This window comes from Schistocerca americana, chromosome 7 (assembly GCF_021461395.2).
Source record: "Schistocerca americana isolate TAMUIC-IGC-003095 chromosome 7, iqSchAmer2.1, whole genome shotgun sequence".
Classification (NCBI taxonomy): domain Eukaryota; kingdom Metazoa; phylum Arthropoda; class Insecta; order Orthoptera; family Acrididae; genus Schistocerca; species Schistocerca americana.
The window spans coordinates 275917717-275931641 of NC_060125.1; the positions used below are offsets into that span (position 1 = coordinate 275917717).

At 40.0% G+C, this 13925-nt stretch overlaps 1 protein-coding gene across 1 annotated transcript in view; it reads left to right on the forward strand.

Moving 5' to 3' along the window:
- The window catches only part of LOC124621958 (nuclear pore complex protein Nup58-like), a 149592-nt gene that overhangs the window by 56343 nt on the left and 79324 nt on the right, over positions 1-13925 (forward strand). Inside the window, exons 4-5 of the mRNA XM_047147485.1 lie at positions 1932-2106; positions 4418-4616. Of these exons, the coding sequence (XP_047003441.1) occupies positions 1932-2106; positions 4418-4616 (374 nt within the window). The remainder of the gene's footprint in view (positions 1-1931; positions 2107-4417; positions 4617-13925) is intronic.

Sequence of the window (13925 nt, forward strand, 5' to 3'; positions counted from 1 at the left end):
CTTCAGCAATGTGTGGACGAAAATCAATTGTAGTAAGACCGAAACAGGTGTTGTAATAATTAATGTATTGAAGATTGACTGACAAGCCACACTCTAAAAATTAACAGTAACATTATAGAAATAAAACCTCAAGGAGTATATTTACCTTTTAATTACTGCACATAAATGACATGGTTTTCCCCTTCTGTTGTATAAGTTCTTGTACCCTGACAAAAACAATTTTAGTTTGCCACAAAACTTAAACTAAAAATAAATAAAGTGTAACAACTGGACACCAGGCTCAAACTCTTACAGGAATCGGCAAAATGCCATGAGTAATGAGGGTAATGGGAAAGGGGCACTAATTAGTAGTGTGTGGGTAGGTTGAGAATTTGGGTTTGATAGGAAGTGTGCTAGGGCAGTCCAAGCAGTTGCAATGACCACAGTGTCCGGATGGCTTAGTGGTCAGAGCAACTGCCTAGTAGGCAGGAGACCCAGGCTTGAATCCCATTCCGGCACAAATATTCAACTTTCCCATTGATTTCAATCAGTGCCCATTCACAGCCAGTGTCTGTAATTCTTTTGTGTCTGTAACAAATCGCTTCATACAGGGGAACGCATAGCCTACTTAACCTGTAATTTCTGAGAATTGAAGTACAGACTTTTCTTATTGAATAAGCATCCATCTTACTGTTGGAACAGGATTGTGTTGAACTTTACTCAGAATAAAGTCAAATAATAATTATTTGGGAGAGGGGTGAAACTTGTTCCATCTGCAGCATTTCCGAAGATTTTGAAGCTGGTAAGTTTGAACATACAAGAAAAGTGCTACTTTGAGATACAGGCAGTAATCTGTTTAACAGCGATGGCACGGTAGATCCAACTAGATGAGAATGTTATGTTATTGGTAGTTTTCATCACAAAACAGAAATTGGATTTGGGAGATCACCATAAATTTCATCTCATTTTGTCTTTGACCATTAACAGAAAACAGTTACTGGACATCTTTTGAATTATTATTGAAATTGTTTGTTCACTTGATGAAGTGGAAAATACTTACAGCATTACATACCTTTCAATACTATTTATATTGAAGAATATTACTCCTTACACCATTACTATGAAGGTAACCCCAAAAGTAAGACCTCCTATTTTTTTATAAGTACATAGACTTGTTTATTTCTACAGTGGTTTACATCAGTTTACAGCTTGAACATTTAGCTATTTTTCGACATAATTACCATTTCTGTCGGTGCATTTTTGTAGACACTGTGGCAGTTTTTGTATGCCCATGTCATACCAGCTCGTCGCCATGCTGTTCAAAATGTTATGAACCTCTTCTTTCACCTACCTCGTCATCGGAGCTGAATCGCTTACCGGCCAAATGTTCTTTTAACCTAGGGAACAGGTGATAGTCACGAGGCGCCAAGTCAGGACAATATGGTGGCTGGGTAATTATGTTCCTGTGAAACTGTTACAGGAGAGCAACGGTTTGCCAAGCAATGTGTGGGCAAACTTTGTCCTGGAGAATGTGTACACCCTTGCTCAACATTCCCCTTCTCCGGTTCTGAATTGCCTGTTTGAGTTTTTTCAGAGTCTCACAGTACCTGTCAGCGTTAATTGTGGTCCCAGCGATTCAGCTCCAATGACAAGGTGAAAGAAGAGGTTCATATCTTTCTGACCAGCATGGCAGCGAGCTGGTATGACATAGGCATATAAAAAATGTCACAGCACCTACAAAAATGCATCGACAGAAATGGTGATTATGTCAAAAAATAGCTAAATGTTCAAGCTAAAAACTAATGTAAACCATTGTAGAAATAAACACGGCTATGTACTTATAAAAGAATAGGAGACCTCACTTTTGGGACTACCCTCGTATTATATTTTTTATACAATAGATAATTTATTGTTCGAGTTTGTAAAATGATTATTTTTCTTCTTTCTTGTAGGGACTTTGTCAAAAAACAGAAAGCTTACTGTTCAGACGTAGCAAGAAGCTCCCCTAAAACTATGCATAAAGTACAAGAGGATTTAGAGTTGCTGAAACAGATGGTTGCATCAGAAGTTAGTGACCTTCAGAGGAACGTTACGTTGTCAAGCAGGCTGAAGGCAGATACTGATAAGGTAAGACACTGAAGTTTCAAATACAGTCTCTCTCTCTCTCTCTCTCTCTTTTTTTAAAAGCATTGTCAGATTGCCATTTAGGAAATTCACATTATCTGTCAGACAAAGTCCAGACCTTCAAATTTGTGGTCTTACAGTTACCTGTTCAACCACGAAGTTCACATAACTTTCCCACCCCACCCCCTCCTCAAAATAAAAGAAAAGTTCATACTAATTTCCACAGTACATTGTGTGTGTGTGTGTGTGTGTGTGTGTGTGTGTGTGTGTGGTGTGTGTGTGTGTGTCTTGCTGTTGATATGAAGATAAAGAAATTAATTAAAACTAAGGTGATTTATTACTAAAATTCTTGACCATTTATATTGGTTGAGAGAACTGAATGTGTTTCTTGTCAGGTTGATGAGATTCGTGCATGTTGAATCACAACAGATTTCTCGAAAGATTTCAAAAATGTTCAAGATAAATTCATGTGCTCCTCTAAGGAGTTTCACACACACACACACACACACACACACACACACACACACACACTACAAAATTCTGCTAAAGACCTTTTCCCAGAAACTTGTCCAAAACTCTCAAAGATGATGCCGAAAAAATAGTAAGCCTAAATGGCATTCATTTAACCATTAAACTGTTTGTGACATAATTATCCATAGTGAACTTCTGCTCTGTGCTAGTGACTTATATACATTGCAGGATGAATTGTGGCAATAGTGTGAATGTTTTAACATGACACGAATGCACGGCTTGACCTAAGGTGCTTCATTAGGGTATTGCCTGCACTAACAATTATATTAATATTTCTTGTAGATGACAGAAGCAGCTTTAATAGTTGTCTTTTACTTATTTTATGGGTTTATAGTTCAGGCATGTGTTGTGAAGCACTTTGAAAATTTACAAGTGTGGATTATCAAACATGGAAGTAGGAAGTTCATTTATGAACAGTGACAGTGAGAATGAAGTAATTTTCCTTGTCGTGGTGATACTATGGAAATTGTCAATTCTGCCCAGGCGTCACAGGTCTGAGAAAACTGTTCTTCAGATTTCTCGCACTGACCTTCCTGAAGTGAAACTGATGACAGTGACAAACAAGAGCATGACAGTAGAGTTCCCTTGCAGTATGTTGACGGCGCAAGGTGCACCACGCCATATGCAGCAAGTGGACAGCTGCTAGCATTAACTTGGCAACGAAAGGGTTAAGGTGGTAACAACGAACGTTAAAAAGAAAGGTGGTGTGTACATCTGGCTTGCTTCTTCCAATTCTAGCAGTCAATAGCTACTTGTTCTAAACTGTCAAAATATTTTATACAATTAAATTTTTGACATGGTATTACTATTCTTTCTGGTTAATCATGTGGTAAGATTACTCACTTTAATTGTATGAGCTTCAAGAAATGTCAGATCTGTACTCCCTTTAGTGGCAGTGTGTATTATATTACAGTATTTGCTATTGGATCTTCCACTTATGTCATTATCTGGTATTTTGATGTATTTCTTGACAGCTTCTGGAAAGAGGTGTAGAGTAAAGCTCCTCCTAACACACATGCCCTTTCATTAACCTCAGTTTATTTAAAAAGATGTCAGCACATTCTCGTAAGCCTTCAAAGACCTTTTCTTAATAGGAATAAGTCAGTCGATTAAACTTTCCTTGATTATTTTTCAAAAGCTCATCGGTTTTCTTAAATATCATTCTGAAGACAACTCTCTCTCTCTCTCTCTCTCTCTCTCTCTCTCTCTCTCTCTCTCTCTCTCTCTCTCAACAAATCCCACAGAATTTATTCTCATACCATCATCATCATTATTTAAAATCAAATCCTATAAGAATTATTTGTGATGGCAGTTTTAGAACATTATGCAGGGACAATTTTTGAAAAAGTTGTCGTTGGCTTTTGTTTCTCAGTACATACGCTTATTCATTAATATCATTTTTTGTTTCTCAAAAGATGTGCTGTATGTGAATAAAAATGAGGATCAAAGACAAACTTTGTTCTGGGGATTTAACATTACTGTAGAAAGAAATTGTAATACACCAGCAACTTTTCACCCATTTGAAACAGAATGTGATACAATTGTAATCAAGTACATAAGACATCAGAAAGACTTGAAGTTTGGAAGTTTCATTTTGAAAGAAACTGTACCTGGTTTGAAATATGAGAAGACAATAAAAAGATTTTGTGCCTCTATTTAGCTTTCAAATGCATACATATTTATGCAGTCCCCTGTCACCCAGTCCTGCAGCTTACATGCTAGATGTTCTTGCTTCTGCGAAGTACGAAATAATATTTATTAAATAGTGTCTCTTCTTTTATAGTGTCTGCAGACTGTGGAAATGGCTCAAAAAACACAAGATACACCTCCAGGATTACAGTTTGAAAACACTGCTCCTGATAAATACTTCGAGGACCTTGTTACACGTTTTGAAAATCAAATTCAAGTGTACAAACAAGAGGTTGATAAAATTGAGGCTCATGTAAACGCAGTACTGAGTCCAAAGCCTCTGTCATCACAAGGTAACATATGATTACTATGTTAGTTTTGCTGTAGTGCCAGTATTTTAAATTTATCAATGCAGTAGTAATTGTGACATTGATTTTCATGTGAAACATCTTTACATATTAAAATGGTATTTTGCCCAGGACTTCAACCCAGGAACTTGCCTATCATGAACACTTATCTTTACCTAACTACACTAACCAGGCATGACTCAACACCAGCTCTTGCAGCTTTAATCCCAGTATCTCTCACATAACTCCCAGACTCAATGCAGGTCTGCTGCATGCCTAGTGGGACAAGCAAACCTGGAAGAAATGATATTGTGGAGAAGGGTCTTCACCACACTCTAAGGGTTGTTTCCAATATAAATTTATCACTCTGTAACGGAGTGTGTGCCATTTTGAAATGTCCTGGCAGATTAAAACTTTGTTCAGAGTTGTGACTCAAATCTGGAATCTTCATTCTAGGAACATCCCATAAGTAGTGGGTAAGTCCTTTCTCAGTGGCCTCTTTGTTTTAGAAGTGCTAACCTGGCAAGTTATAGAGAAGAGTTTTTGTTTAGTTTTGTAAGTAGGAAGGAGGTACAAACAAAACAAGCTTTTGGGGTGGATTGTGAGTTGTGCCTGGGCAGCTCAGTGAATAAAAACGTTGTCAATGAATAGCAAAGTTCTGGATTCAAGTCCCAGTCCAGCACACAGTCTTAATCTAACACAAAGCTTCAGTGTGTTCTTGATGTGGAATGAAATATTCATTCTGAATTTATTTTCATTATTTTTAATGAATTTGAACAGTATTAATTGTTTTTTAAAAGTTACATTTTACATGCTTCAGAACTACAATTCAGCATCACAGTCGTACATGGAAAAAGTTATAATACAGAAGATGCTTCTTTTCATGAGCATTGTTTTAATTTTGTTCCAAGTGGCATTTATCAAAGTGTTTTGCAATGTGTATTCAGTGACTAATAGGACAGTGCAGCAGTTGGAGAGAGGTAAGCTTGCACAGTTTGAGTATCATATGCAAGAACTACATAAAGGTGATGTATTTCAGTGGATTGAGTCGTTAAAATTCACACGGGGCCATTGTTATCGTGCCAGAAATTCATTGCATTGAGAGAACACAATACAAGTTCAAGGTAACCCCATAGTCATAAATCTTGTCATTTCTTCACAGCATTCCAATTGCTAATATACGGTATTACAGTGGGATTGAGTGTACAGCCCTCCAGTCACAATACTGTTGCTTGTAAAATCTCTGTAAGCTGTGCCAGTTGTGTTATGATCAGGCCCAGATTTAGTACTCCTGATTATGCCCCTGGGCAAAAAAAAAACTCTGCTGTCATGTCCTCCTCCCCCTCCACCTCCCTGCCACCCACAACTTATAAGATATATATTTCTAAAATATTATGAAAAGGAAAGACTGCTACTCATTGTATAGAGATGTTGTATCATTGGTAGGCACAACAAAAAGACTGCCATACATATAGAGCTTTTGGTCAAAAGGCTTTTTCAAAAGTAAACAACACACACACATTCGTGCATGCACAAATCACACACATGACAACTGTGTCTGATCACTGAGGCTGGTCTGCAAGCAACTGCACCTGATTACAGAAGCAGTCTGGGTGGTGGGGTAAAGAGGAGGCTGGGGCAGGGAGGGGGAAGCTAAAAACACTGCTTGTGTGAGCATGCAGGGACATAATAGGGCAACTAGATGCAGCCTGGAGGTTTGAGATGGATTGGGGGGAGTGGAAAAGGAGAGAAGTAGAAGAGAGGAAAAAAGATCAGTAGGTGCGTGAGTGGAATAGGAAGCTGTGTAGCACGGGAGTAGGAGCAGAGAAGGGATAGGTGAGTGAAGGACAAGGACTAACAAAGGTTGAGGCTAGGGGAGGTTACAGGAATGTAGGATATATTGCAGGGTGAGTTCCCACCTTCACATTTCAGAAAAGCTGGTGTTGGTAGGAAGGAACCAGATGGCACAGGCTGTGAAGCAGTCATTGAATTGAAGAATGTTGCTTTGGGCAGCATGCCCAGCAGCTGGTTGGTTCAGCTGTCTCTTGGCCACAGTGTGTCAGTGGCGATTCATGTGGGTAGACATCATGTTGGTTATCAAGCCCAAGTAGACTGCAGGATAGTGGTTGCAGCTTAGTTTGTAGATCACATGGCTGCTATTATGGGTAGCCCTGCCTTTGATGGGATAGGTGATGCCTGTGACCAGACTGGAGTAGGGATATGACCCCTGAGGCAAGGGGTTGGAAGCAGGGATGGAATAGGGATAGACAAGGATATTGTGTAGATTTGGTGGGCAGTGGAATACCACTGTGGGAGGAGTGGGAAGCATAGTGGGTTGGATATTCCTCATTGCAGGGCACGACAAGAGGTAGTCAAAACCCTTTCGAAGAATGCGATTCAGTTGCTCCAGTCCTGTGTGGTACTGAGACACAAGGGGGTGCTCCTTTGTGGTCAGTCGGTGGAACTCCGGGAGGTGATAAGTGAATTCAGAGACAAAGTGCGGGAGATCTTTTTCTGTACAAGGTTGGGAGGGTAATTTCAGTCTGTGAAGACCTCACCGAGACCCTTGGCATATTTGGAGAGTGACTTCTCATCACTATTGATTGATTTGATTTGATTTTTTAACAGGAGAGCTAAAACAGCTTAGGTCTAACCTGCCACTGCCCGCACCGAAACGAGGTTTATTGTGTGGTATCGCTCCCTGTATATCTAGTAAAGTTAACCAGTGCCCTTAAATAGTGCAAGGAGTCACTCTACCAGTTTTTTGTGTAGACACAATTTCTTCAGGTCTAGTTGTTCCGAAGATTCTGTATCTTTTACTCTCCAATGCCATGCATTCAAAGATTAGGTGTGATGCAGTTTCTTCACCCTCATCACAGATCCTACATTTAGGGTCCTCTTCCATTATACCCATTGTGTGTAGGTGTTTTTTGAAGTTCCCATGGTCGGTCATCAGTCCAGTCATGAGCCTGATCTCTTTCCTGTTAGTCCCAGGATTACAGAGCTTCTTTTAAAACATGGCTTGGGCATCATTACCTTATCATGCTTTTGTTTATGGACCTTGGTCCAATATCCTACGTTCTGTTTCCTAAGCCAGTTCCGTAGTTCTAATTTGATCATAGCCTTGGTGATTGTCAAGACAGGTTCCGGTCCAATAAATGGAGTTGTAGCCCCCATCCTAGCCAATCTATTGGCTTGTTCATTGCCACAGATCCCTGAGTGGCCAGGTACCCACACTAGGTACACCCTATTGCTTCCCCCTAGCTCCACCAGAGCCCTGTGGCAATCTGCAACAATCTTAGATCTTGTTGCAGGAGCATCCAATGATTTCAGGGCTGTCTGAATAGATGTAGATGCTACGATAATTGTAGCACCTACTCATATTGTCCTCCACACATGCCCTGATTGCAGTAATTTCGGCTTTCCCTAGAGAGATGCTTCTCTCCAGTCTTGGCTGAACCCCGTACAACCCTGCCCCAATGCCTTGATCTGTTTTCGACCCATCGGTGAACCAAACAATGTCCCCCATACGGCGTCGAACTGTTTTCTCCCACTGCTCCCTACTTCCAATTATTGTATTGTAAGGCTTATCGAAGCAGTTAGGAGTTGTTATATAGTCAGCGGGCATTTCCCCAGCCATACCTGTATTTACCTCACTCACTATGTTAGTGTGTGATTCTGGATATCCAAATGAGACCCAGTTTTGGCCAGTTTTAAGTCTGTATGCCCCAGCTGCTGCCTCCATCTTAACCCAAAGATGAAGTGGAGACATGTCTAGCATGGTTTCCATTCCAGCAGTTGGTGTGCTGCTGATTCCGCCCATTACGGCATAGCAGGCCAATCTCTGCACATTAGCAAGCTCTTTAGCAGCAACCCGCTGTTCTACCTTCTTCCACCACACTGCGGCCCCATAGGAAATCCTGGGTCTAACCACTGTGGTGTATATCCAGTGCATACCCGTGGGGCTTAGGCCCCAGTTTTTGCCACAAGCCCTCCTAGTACTCACTAAAGTGCTTTTTGTCTTTGAGCAGATACTCTTAATATGAGGGGTCCAAGTTAGCTTCTCATCCAAGGTTACCCCTAGATATTTCACTGTCTCATCACTATACATGTGGCGGCCATGCATGGCTAGGCAGTTTGGAAGGGACTTCATGGTGTGGAAAGGATGGCACCTGTCAAAGTGGAGGTATTGCTGGTGGTTGGTAGGTTTGATGTGGATGGAGGTACTGTAACCATCTTTGAAGTGGATGTCAACATCGAGGAAGGTGGCTTGTTGGTTGAGAAGAACCAGGTGAAGTGAATTAATTGAGGTTCTGGAGGAATGTAGACAGGGTCTTCTCACCTTCGGTCCATATCAAAAAGATGTCATCAACTAATCTGGACCAAGTAAGGGATTTCAGATTCCTCTAGATAGCCCATGAATAGGATGGCCTAGGATGTTGCCATGCCAGTATCCCCCCTGCCTTCTACCTTCATTAGTCCCTGTCTTTCACCCACCTGTGTCCTTCCCTCGTCCCACTCCACCACTAACAACTCTCTATTCCACCAGTGTACTCCCCCCCCCCCCCCCCCCCCCACCTCTACTTCTGTCCTTTTGCACTCCTCTGCACCCCAACCTCCCTTAAATGTACCAGCAGCACTAGCTGCCCTACCCTGTCCCAACCCTTCTACCCTGCTATTCCTCCTCCTCCTCCTCCTCCTCCTCCTCCTCCTCACCCCAGTCTCCTCCTTATCCCCGCCCAGATAGCATTTCCCAGTAGATGTAGTTGCTCGTCGCATGTATGTGTTATCTACTTAAAAAAAGAAAAAAGACCTGTTGTCTGAAAGCTCAACATGTAGGGAAGTCTTTCTGTTGTCTGCCCACGACTCAACCACTCCTCTCTATGGTGATAAGCAATCTTTTCTTTTCGTAATGTTTTCATTATTCCAACTTGGATTTTTCATTGTTAGATATTTCTCAAAGTTTGCCTAACATGTGGGCATGTTTTTCATCTGTATAGAACTTAATTGCAAGTTGTAATTTAAAACAGTGCTTTTGTAAAAGTAACATAGAAAAACTTAACAAATTGTTATGCAATAAACATAAATGAGAACAGTATATTTAGCAGTTGTTAAAATGAAATAGAAACAATACAAACAACTTAAAGTACATTGAGGAAGGTCTGGGGCCAAAATAGTGATTATTTAAATAACAAAGTGTTTTTTTTTCTACCATCATTTGCAAACAAGTTTTATAGTCCAGTGTCATTGCCAAGCTTGATTCAATAGCGGGGATACCAAGATAACTAAGAGACACTGTTCTTTTCACGTTGTAGTGCCTCAAGACTTTCTGTGTAAATTCTAAAAACACTCAGCCTTCCACTGTCTCGAACACCTGATATTTTAGGTATAAGTGTAGGAGAGTGAGAACATTTGTACCAGTCCACTTGTTTCTATGTGCTGGTCGGAAGTTTGTTATTAGAAGTCTGTAAGAGGGGGACGACGACAAGTGTTGGCCGCCAGTGCCACAGAAGACGTGATGAAAACTCAAGGAATAATTATGTAGTATTCTTTGATGTGTTAGTGTCCGTGCTGATTGTAAAAAGACTAATGAACAATTGAATATAGATTTCTATGCACATTCATGTATTAGACTTGCTGGAGACTAGAGACTTTTAACTTACTTCATGTCTTAGACTCGCAGAAGTCAAAACACATGTTCATATTTTTATATGGTTTTCAAATGAACTCTTATGTTTCATTGTACTTAATTACTTCTAAAGCTCGAGATACGAGTGAGATGATGAAGATATTTGTATGTCTAAGAAGAGAATTTTGTTCTGCGTAGCAGTTATAGTACATCGTTAATCAACGAGTACTTTGAGACCAAAGTTCATATATGTGATAAATAGATAACAGAAATAAGAAGATATTATTTTCTGTCATCCAATAAACATTAGAACTTGGCAACCTAAGTGATAGGACCCAAAGAAAATGGGAATTAAAAGGCAGAAACGGAAAGAAGATACTAGGTGTTGCCATAGCACCATACCTAACAAGATATGAGAACTGTTTCCAGAAATCGTATTGAGTCCAATAAACAAATGGAAGAAAGTTGTGAGTGCAACGCAGCAAACGATGTGAGAAAGTAACAGCAGAGAAAACTGGAGAGAAGACCTCAACTTTGTGACTAAGAAGATCGGGTGTGGAGAGTAAGCAGTCTTCACACACTTACATCACACTGATGCCGACACAGTAACCAGCCACTGACGTCGACTGCACTAGCTGCTGCTCACTGGTGCTGACTCCGCGTCTGCTGACCGACGACGACGCTGAAACCAACATTCGATGCCGCTGGCACCAGTGTTGTCCACCGGCGCTGATTACACATTCGTTCACCAACGCAGCTAGAATTCTATGCTAGGTGAGGGAAAAACCAATAATTATTTGGTAAAAGTTGAAGGGACGGTTGAATGATAAACTGTTATTGTAGTTATTGTACTGGTGAATTTTCTTTTAGATGATTGCTAGGTCTAAGATCAATAAAATTATGGATCAAGAACAGCAACAAACTTCAGGACCATCCATGGCCACGACAGTGAATAGGACAGACTGGACAGAAGGTGCAAATTTAATCAAAGGACTAAGTTTAAAGGTAGACTTGGTAAATACTCAGTTAAATGCTAGATTAGATGACCAAAGTCCTAAATTGGATGACCAGAAGGCTGATTCAGCCGCTCCAAGTGAAAAAGTGGATGCTCAAAGTGAAACCATGAACAGTCAGGCAGCTAATATAGTTTTATTAAAGACTGAATTTGTGTCATTAAACAATAAGGTAGAAAATCTGAAGTTAGATTTAAAGAGTGAACTCACTAGTTCTTTGAATACTCTTGTAAATCAACTATTCACTGACTTCAATCTGAGACAGAATGAAACTTCAAATATTCAAATGAAAAATATAGGTTTGTTGCCCGCCAAAATTGACACTCGAAAGCAAAGAATCTAGTAATCGATGCGACGGCGTAGTTACTTTGGAGACTGAATGCAACGTCAAATATTATAATAATAATAATGTAGAATCTGAATGTAGTGAAAAATTAAAATCTTGTGAAAATGTACGTAATATTAAATTTAATTCTGTAAGACAGGAAATGAATACTTTGGAAGAGAGCATGGACCAGCCTAAGGAATTAATATCGATTATTCAATCGAAAATTCCAGGTGTTAGTATATGAGCTGTCAGTTAGCGAGTAAATAATGTAGAACAAAATTTCAAAGAAGAAACAGTCAACTTTGACATTATAAATGTAAGTAGTCTGGCGGAACCTTTTAAGCTAATTATAGATTAAGAAATTACCGAGAGTATAATCTCTGGAAATGTTGTGACTGTCGCTTTTTCCAAACATAATGATACCAACAAGGTTATTGATGACTTGTGCGAAGAATTCTAGCTTGTCCAGGACAGATTAGAACGTAGAATAGCTTTACCTAATGTTGTGTTACCGAGGAAAGTGGTGATTATTTTGTTGTGGGGAGACTTTCACACAAAATTTGACGAAAAGTATTGGTCTGTAAGTAATCGAGTGAGGTTAAGGCCAGATCGATGGGATCTGGGCGGAGTCACATCTGTCTCCCAGGGACTTTAATGTTCTATGTTAATGGGTGGAATGCCAAGTGTGGGATCCCTAGTTGTTTTCCGTGTTTCTTCAACTTTAGTTTTCCTGCACCGAATTCCCTCCAATTCTTCATCTAGTCTGTAATCTATTCCTCAATTCTTAAACTATCCTATAATGTTAGTAATTAGGAAACCTGATATGACTACAAGATTGAGATCTGTTTAAGAGAATCATGGATAAACAGTGATCTCTAAACGTGGAATGAAACGAATAGAATATAGTACTAGTATAAAGATAATATCACGGTACTATTCAAGCAGAGTGATATGTAGACAACATAAACTGAAAAGAATATTTTATGTGTGTATAAAATATAGTATAAAGTGATTAGCTAAACAACTATTTGATTGTAGTGTACAATTTTCTATTTTTATAGAATATTTTATACCTTTTGTGAGATGTAATGTAAATGGGAGGGTTTGTATCACTGTTGGAAGGGGTAGGTAGTGTAAGTACGAGCATGACTAGCACTAATCACACACCCCTCCTTTCAGACCTCCCTCGCAGATAGGTGTAACTGATTCTTCACCATTTGTCATTCCATAGGTGTTGCTAAGATTTTTCTTTGGGGGGCTTCAAAGGTGAAGGTGAGAATGTCCGTTCTGTAAGAGACATTTAACATCATACCACCTCCGGCTACTCACTCAAGTACCAGCGAAGTAGGGATCCTGGGGAAAGGGGGTGGGAGGGGTTTTCCTGTCTTTGGGGCTATTTTCTTTCTCTTCTTTGATCTTAGCAACCATTTCTACTTTTTCCTTTTGTACTTCTCATCTGAGTACCGGTCTATCTTTTCCTCTTTCCATATGCGTATACTTCTATTGCTGAAGTCCTTCTTATTTTCCGTGGTTTCCAATAATCTTAACCTTATTTCATATAAGTAGGCCGAAGAATCAGGGTACACAAACACACATCTACATACTCACGAAGATATACTTAAACACAAACAGGAGCATTATGAATTAGAAACCTGAAGTGATGTCAGAACCGCCAAGGGATGTAAGGGAATAAAAATATATGTACATCTGAGTAGATGCACGTATTACATTGTTGATATGTGATGGTTCTGCATCGTTACTTTTTTGTCGCTCTCATATATATATTTACATGTGTATATCTAAAAAAATATTCCGTAACCTACCAAACGAAAGCATTGGTACATCGATAGAGACAATAACAAACACAAACACACACACACACACACACAAATTTCAAGCTTTCGCAACCCACGGTTGCTTCATCAGGAAAGAGGGAAGGAGAGGGAAAGGCGAAAGGATGTGGGTTTTAAGGGAGAGGGTAAGGAGTCATTCCAATCCCGGGAGTGGAAAGACTTACCTTGGGGGGAAAAAGGGACAGGTACACACACACACACACACACACACACACACACACATCCATCCGCACGTATACAGACCCAAGCAGACATATGTAAAGGCAAAGAGTTTGGGCAGACATGTTAGTCGAGGCGGAAGTACAGAGGCAAAGATGTTATTGAATGACAGGTGAGGTATGAACGGCGGCAACTTGAAATTAGCGGAGGTTGAGGCCTGGTGGGTAACGGGAAGAGAGGATATATTCAAGGGAAAGTTCCCATCTCCAGAGTTCTGATAGGTTGGCGTCAGTGGGAAGTATCCAGATATGTAGGTGAAGGATTAGGCGGGTG